The following is a 7,709-nucleotide window of genomic DNA, read 5'->3' on the forward strand; positions in this document are numbered from 1 at the left end:
TGCTGTAAAAGAATCCTGAGTCTTTTAAGATTAGATTTCAACATATTCATGATGACCCATGTGGCTCAATGGCTCCTATAAGAAATAAATTCAAACCCCAAATTCTGACTAAAAAGCTACACAGACGTCCACCTTCCAGGGTTTAGTAGATCACACACTGTGTTAACCCAGAGCATCTCTCTGCTCTTCCCTTACGTGAAGATGCAGGAGCTAAGGATGGTGAAATCATGCTTTGTAGGAGACCTCATCTTAGCCAAGTGACACAACACTCACCTATGGAGGACAGCTGACTGACTACAGAGACTGCTGGGAAGAAAATGCAGTTTTAAGACAAGGAGATTCAGAGAGAAAGATCTCAGGTTTCCATGACATCTCACGCCCCGAAAGAAATAGCAAAAGAACATTTTCAAACCAAGAGGAAAAATAAAACAAACAAAGTGCAACTGTCTTTGGCCACATATCTGAGAATGGACTCTTAAAAGACAGGGCCACCACTGTAGGACTCCAAAAACGTCTTTTTGGGGATTTTTAATTTGAGATGATTTTGTGTAAAAAGAGTCACAAAACCACACAGTGAGTATAAAGGAAACATTTTAATAAAATATTTGATACAGCTTTTCTTGAGGAATGAGCTCTTAAAAGTGGAAGATGAGGAATCACTTGGACAAGAGCCAGGACTCGGCTTTTCTGCAGACTCTTGCCCAATTCTATCCCACAGACTGTCTAGAGAAGACAATATATAGGGTTAGAGGTTGAACAAATGCTGCTTAGAAACAGACAGACCTCAGAGGTTTGCTTTATGCTTCCTACCACATACAACATCGTCAAAAAAGAGTAAGGTTGGTATATAAAAGGTGCTTAATGTGATTGGAGAGCTCCCCTTCCTATTCTATCTGCCATTCTAGAATAAGCAACAGAAACAGAATAGATCTCACCAATTACATATCTCAGATCGACTTATTCCTTAGCTAGTTTTGGTATTCCAGGTCCAATCCTAAATTGTGTTTCAGAATGAAGATGTGAATACCTTCTGTTTCCTATTCAATAGCTTTAGCATGTCACAGTGACATTCTGTGTGTGAAACAAGTGTGAGCCGCAAGTCTTCTGCTTTGTGTGTTATTGTTTATTAATACAGGAAGTTTTATTTCTTGAATATGAACATTTTTTCAGTGCATTAAAATACAAATACTATGTTCCAGCCCTGTCTTGCTGGCTAGTCCAATATTGAATCATCAGAACTCAATGAGTAACTGTCTCAGAGATGTTAGTCATCAAAACTCAATGAGTTAACTAACGGTCTCAGGGCTGTCTGTCAGTCATCAGAACTCAGTGAGTAACTAACGGTCTCAGGGCTGTCTGTCAGTCTCCAGAACTCAGTGAGTAACTGTCTCAGGTCTCTCAGTCACCAGAACTCAGTGATTGACTGTCCTAGGGCTGTCAATCATCAGGATTCAGATTGACTGTCTCAGGGTCATCCTGCAGTCATGATTCTGATGGGCACTGGTTTCCTTCTGGAGTCATGAACTGCACCTTAGGAACCATGAGGGAAGAGTTATTCCTCCGGATGGAGTTGCTTCTCCTCATGGAGTTGTTTCTTCTCATGGAGTTGCGCTTCCTCAGAGAATTCTGGTGAGATAGTTCACTCTTTTGGAGGGTCTGAATCAGGATGGAAGGTTTCTCATCCAGCTCCCGGGCACTGCATCTTGGGGCAGCCACCTTCACAGTATTACCAAATTTAGAATAGTCCACAGAGTATACTCCCTCCTCCTCAGTCACAATTGACACGAAGCGGTGTCCCCACTGAATCTCCTCTGCAATGTAGGAGGTCCGTGCTTGGGTGGTGATGCCAGTGGTTTCCACCACACCCTCAAGAATCACTATGACCTCCAGGTCTTGATTGACAAGATCAGTTGCTGAGATATCATACAGGGGGCTGCGCTTATCAATCACATGGCAGATGATCAAAGGGGCTACTAGGAAGATGTTATTGCTCTCAATGGGATTATCCACTGGAATGTCCAGCTGATGAATAGGTACCACCTCCCCTTCTGGCGTCGTTGTTTTCTTGACTACCTGGATGCGCACTGAGGCACTAATGATCATGCTCTTCCTCAAGTCACCCACCCGGAACATGAAGCACAGCTTGCCATTGCGGACCGCAATCACAGCATGGCGGCTGAAAATCAGAGTCTCTGCCCTTCTATGGGCTTGAGCTGTTTTCATGAAGATGCAGCCCAGCATGACTGCATTGATGATCAGACCCACAATGTTCTGCAGAATCAAAACCGTGATGGCCAGAGGGCACTCCTCAGTCATCATTCTCCCTCCAAATCCTATGGTCACTTGAACCTCGATGGAGAATAGGAATGCAGAAGTGAATGACCTGTAAGGAATGATATCAGAAATGATGCCAGGTCAGAGTGTGCATGAAAAGAGCCTAGTGGGAGATTTGCTCTGCACTACAGCCTAGGAAGGGATTCTGGGAAGACTAATTTTAAATATACGCATCCTCTTCCCTCTCCCTTTCCCCTCCTGTTATCCTTCCTCTCCCTGCCCCTCCCTGCTGTCTCCCTTTCTGCCTGCACCTAAGTGTGTACGTCCAGATTTGGGGATACAATGTCACTCATATTTCCTAGGTCATATACCATGTGAAGACATCCATTAAATAAATATAAGTTGTAGATATATTCCATTTTCACCAAAGCCCAACTGGCTTTGTGAAATTTTGTGCCAAGTTGGTGTTTCCTATTTATCACCTACTCATGTTTAAGAGATGTGAGTCATATGGAAGGTACTGAGTAATGAGCGAATTTTTTGTTATTTATAACATAAAATTATAGTCATTTCCCAGTGGTTAATTTTCTGTTTACACAACTTAGCACAATGCTAAAGCATAGTATTAGATACACCATCCCCAGACATTAATATTTCAATAAGGGGAATGATTTTCCATTTGGAGGAAGAGGAGTTTCTCATTGATTATCTTATTTTATTTTCTAAGTGACCCAAGGAATGTGGAAGCTTCAGGTGTCAATTGGTAAATGATAGTATCAAGACTGTCTATGTAATGACTACCTCCCTGAGTCCTGTCAGTTCCGGCCTGGTGTTCTCAAAGAGGCAAGGGGAAGGTGCCAAGAGATGTCAGGATTTTCCTGGGGAGTGTGTGTGTGTGTGTGTGTGTGTGTGTGCGTGCGCGCGCGCGCGCGCGCGCGTGCTCACGCCTGCACATCTCCTCCCCATCTTAGGGAACTGAGTAGAGTTTGGTGGCTCCTCATGGAGCTGAGTCTCTCAGAAGGACTCCGGGGTAATTCTGCTTAACTTCTGGCTGAAAAGCATCACATTTGGTTATTAGCAAATTATTCACTTGGCTGCATACCCAGTACTGCTGTGTCCCCTATTCCTGACATCCCCCCCAATCCCACAATTCTGGAATTTCATAGAAGGGAAACCATACATTTGCAGTCTATCAAAATATTGTCTATGACTGCCAGGCACAATGAGGGACAAAACATTTACACTCTGAGCACTCAGTACACACTGAACTTGGGCAGGAAGCCAAGAGAGTGTGTGAGTCTGCAAACACCCACCAGCTTTGAAGTGGGGCCACAAAGGGGCTGTTTATCTCTGTTTTGGCTGAAAGGTTTTGTGCAAAACCTTAAGAACTGACTTCTGCCCTACCTACACATACTGAGATACATGGCACACTCTGAAAATACTACAGATGGTAGGAATGGGTTCCAGAAGAGGACACAGCACACATGTAGCACTGAGCTTTACTAGTGGGTCATATGTTAGAGAAGGGCCTAATGAGGGACTTCCCTCTCCGATGGCTGTCTCCATGGCTCCAGAGATGGTTCATGGGCTGTGTTTTCATCATGTTTTTAAATGGAATTTCATTTTTCTATCTAGTATAAGATCCTGTCTTTTTCTGGACACCTGTCATGCTAAACAGTCTCAAGAGAAAAAAAGTATTTAGGAGAGACAGAGCTGGGTATGCATCAGTTTAAAAATAATGAAAAATAATGCTGTTTCTATTTTCTGATTCATGTTAGAAAGTCATTTGCACAAAAGAGAAGGTGAGTCCCCCTAAAATGAGGGAGATCAAGCGATGTTTGGAAATACTAGTGGACAGCCACTGAAAAGAGTCGCTTCCAAGTTCAATAGTTTGGCTGACACTGAATTTATGAAAGGAATGGAAATTCAAATAATTAGAATTATTACCCATTTTTAAGTTCTCTAGGAAGAGAATAAAGCTTTAAGCAATGCTGAGGAGTGTGATCTGAAAGCAGGCATGTTATACTGATAAAGTCAACGTGGCTTCATTGTAATTTTGGCACCTTTTCTCATGGCTCAATGCCAGCGGGAATGCATCTAGGAAATCAATATTCTTTGGAATATCTTGTTTGAAAAGTGAGAAGTAACAAGAAGCAGATTTTAGGAACCAGTGAACACCATAAAATTCTTTTTATAGAAAGAATTATATATATATATATGTATATATACATATATAAATTTGCTAAATGATTTCTTTTTCATAGAGAGTGACAACAGATTGTCTTGAGTAAAATTAGTTTGTTTTCCAGGTTGTCGTGTTCATTTCTCCTACTTCCCTTTGTGAGGATCTCTTGCCTGTTTCCTGAAAACTTGTTTGAATATAACAACCTCACCAGCCATATCAATGCCAGTCAGTTGCTCAGAGTCACTGTATTACAGTAACATATGAACTTCAAATGCTGTACACACAGGACTTTGTTCTCTGCATCCACAGCACTCTGCCTGCTGGGGCTTCTTATCCACATTGTCAGTGAGGCAAAAGTTTGAGGACAGAAGATTCTATCTGCCCAGTGGTAAAGCTGGGATTTCTGTGTGATCTAAGGTGACCTCTCACCGACGCGCTGGCCTGGCAATGGGAAGAGTGGGTAAGGTCATGAGAGGCTCCATTCCTGGCCATGCCATGCTTCTTTTATAGGATCTCAGGGCCACTAAAACTCTCCTTCTTAACTGTTTCTTGCCTGGATGATGCTTCTTCAGTTTCTCTGCCTGGTAAATTATGTGAATTTGGAATGTGATTCAGAAAATACACTGGAAAATTTTCCAGTGTTATCACTGCTTTTATCTTGTAATCATTTTTGCAATTGATATTAAATCATGTCTCTATCCAGCAAAATAGATTAAGAAAAAAATTTGACCCCCTGCAATGTTCTTGGGTCTTGTGGGAATACAAAAGGAGAGTCACGGAAATTAAGTGCACCTTAGCTGTCTTTGAAGCATCCATAAACGCTGAGGTCAACTCTATGCAACCTAAAAGCTGGTTTGTTCCTGTCCTATGGAAGCTTTGGAAGGAGAGACTTCAATACTCATTGTTGCTACTCAGCCCTTTTCATGAAAACTAAATTTCACTGAAAATGTTTCTTCTGGATTTAGGCTTTTTTTTTTTTATATAATCTAAAGCAATCTATCAGATATAAGAAAATAATCTTGAAAAAGAAGGGCTTACACTTATTTCAATTATTTTATTTTTAGCATATTTTAAAATCAAGGACACTTCACATAAAAATATTTCTCATATTTGTACGATACTTGGTTGGCTGGAGATATTTACTGGTGCACAATGGACATCAGCTTCATGATGAAAACGAGTGGTTGTTTTGGGAGCCAGGCATCCTTTGAGCCCATTCAAAGCCCAAAGAAGCAGTCACACATTCTCAGAGATTCAGCCATAAAACTACACTTATAAAGACTTTTAATGTTCTAGCCTCCACCCTGCACCCCAAATTTGTTTTTTATTTTGTTTCTGAATTGTCCAACGAAAAGCCTCTATTTCACAATCAACTACATGAAAGAGCTTTTTATTTCTATATTGCTGGCAACCCCTGCCTCAACCCATTTCATTCTTACCTGACGTTGGTCACACAGACAGTGGACTCCAGGCTGCTCTTCTCCACGGCGCTTTTCTCCATGTAAGCATAGATGTCCCCGTGGGCAAAAGCCACCAGCCACCACATGATAGCAAAGAGCAGCCAGCTGCAGAGGAAGGACATGGTGAAGATGACCAGTGTGTGACGCCACTTCAGGTCTACCAAGGTGGTGAAGATGTCCTGCAGGAAGCGACCCTGTTCACGGATGTTCTTGTGCGCCAGGTTGCAGGCTCCACTCTTGGCAATGAAGCGGGCTTTGGGGAGGCGGTCGCGGATGCGGGGCTTGCGCAGGTTCTCGGCGGCGATGCGTGCCAGTACATACTCCTCTGGGATGATGCTCTTCCTGGCCAACATCTTCTGTCACCATAGCCTGACTATGCACCTACCCGAACCTGCGGCTCTTTTCCTCCACAGGCGTCCTCCTACACCAGAGAAACGCTTATTAAAACCCGTCAACTTCATTTCCTCACCTCGGGTACATAGGGATGTCATTTTACACACAGGAAGTGGCATGCAAAATTGAAGATATGGTCAACAATACAAATGCGAACCTAGCCTGTGTCTGAGGTCTGAGAACCCAGAGAAAACTTTTGATCAGAGGAATCATTTTTTTTTTTTTTCCTTTTCTCCTCTTATCTCCCTGAACACTCTTGGGAATAGCCTCAGATACGAAAATCTTAGAGTATTCTCCGCAAATACAGGCTCAGGGTCGAAGAGAATTCTCTTGTGATTCACAGCATCTCCGGATTAGGGCAAGGAAACATGCACACGCCATCAAGGAAGAAAACTAAAGCCAGCTAGGGTCACCATCCACTTGCTCTTTAAGTAGCAAGGTTAAAAGTAAAGAAGGAGGAATTCTTATTTTTAATAACAGCGAAGAAATTGCTTCCTGATCATTAAGAAAATATTAACCGTAATTGACAAGGTACCGAGAGATTCGCTTCCGAACTTGAAAATGAATGATGTAAATTTGAAGGATTTTCGAGATGCATTTTAAAAAGCAGCCTAGACCCCCTCCCCTCTCTACGTACCTATCACAATATATTCTGGAAACTAATTTGCAACACAGGGATCAGACACACAGCAGAGGGCTGAGGTGGAGTTCCAGGGCATGAGTTGGGTTGGGCGCGCTTGGGCTGTGCGGCCTTTGAAGTCACAGGCTGGGGTGCTACCGGGTCCCTTAGTTCTCCCCGGGAGGAGCAAAGCAACTTACTGACTCAGGGCAGCGCTCGCGGCGGCGAGAGCTCCGCGCACCCCAAGGCGAACAGCGGCGGGCAGGTCCCTGGCTCTCGCATCCCGGGAGCAGGGGCCGCCACAGCCCGAGGGGCAGATCCGGGGGATGCTGGTCCTCCAGAACTGAGTTAACACTCTAGAAGGTGCGATCCACTGTGCACCCGCGGAGAGGAGGGCTGGAGGACCAGGGATGGGTTTGGTTCCCCCTTCCGCCACAGCTGCCGGGCTCCGGGAGGGTGGGGGAGGAGTTGGGGGAGAGATGCTGGTGGTAGCGCTCTGCTAGCTTCCCAGCTGCCTACTTGGGGCCAGACCTCCGAGTCAGCAGAAGGTGGAGGCGGGGGCTAGTCTGGAGGAGGCAGGGAGCCGCCCAGGAGGGAGGGACCACCAAGCCTGCTCAGTTCCCAGTAGCCGCGACTCTGAAGCTGGTCCGACACACACGTCTTTAAAAGGCTCGCTGCTCAGAGAATTTTCTGAGTCCAAGTTCACTGACGCAAAGAGATTTTAATTTATTATTTTTTAATTGTAACTTCGGGAGATCACTGGGTTGCTTCAGATTGA

At 44.1% G+C, this 7,709-nt stretch overlaps 1 protein-coding gene across 1 annotated transcript; it reads right to left on the minus strand.

Annotated features, from left to right (window-relative positions):
- Nucleotides 1–619: 619 nt before the first annotated feature.
- Nucleotides 620–7,436, minus strand: Kcnj8 (potassium inwardly rectifying channel subfamily J member 8). Its single transcript, XM_036181709.1, has 3 exons — nucleotides 7,132–7,436; nucleotides 5,899–6,340; nucleotides 620–2,383 (listed from the first exon to the last, which is right to left on the minus strand). The coding sequence occupies exons 2-3, from the start codon at nucleotides 6,270–6,272 to the stop codon at nucleotides 1,483–1,485; spliced, it is 1,275 nt and encodes a 424-aa protein (XP_036037602.1). The 5' UTR covers nucleotides 6,273–6,340; nucleotides 7,132–7,436; the 3' UTR covers nucleotides 620–1,482.
- Nucleotides 7,437–7,709: the final 273 nt, after the last annotated feature.

Source organism: Onychomys torridus, chromosome 3 (genome assembly GCF_903995425.1).
Source record: "Onychomys torridus chromosome 3, mOncTor1.1, whole genome shotgun sequence".
Lineage (NCBI taxonomy): Eukaryota > Metazoa > Chordata > Mammalia > Rodentia > Cricetidae > Onychomys > Onychomys torridus.

Bases quoted from the DNA above. Each gene is read 5' to 3' on its own strand.
- Kcnj8 (XM_036181709.1), bottom strand. From the start codon at position 6,272: ATGTTGGCCAGGAAGAGCATCATCCCAGAGGAGTATGTACTGGCACGC. The intron at 2,384-5,898 runs GTAAGAATGAAA...CATTCCTTACAG, and splicing joins GTCTGTGTGACCAACGTCAG to GTCATTCACTTCTGCATTCC.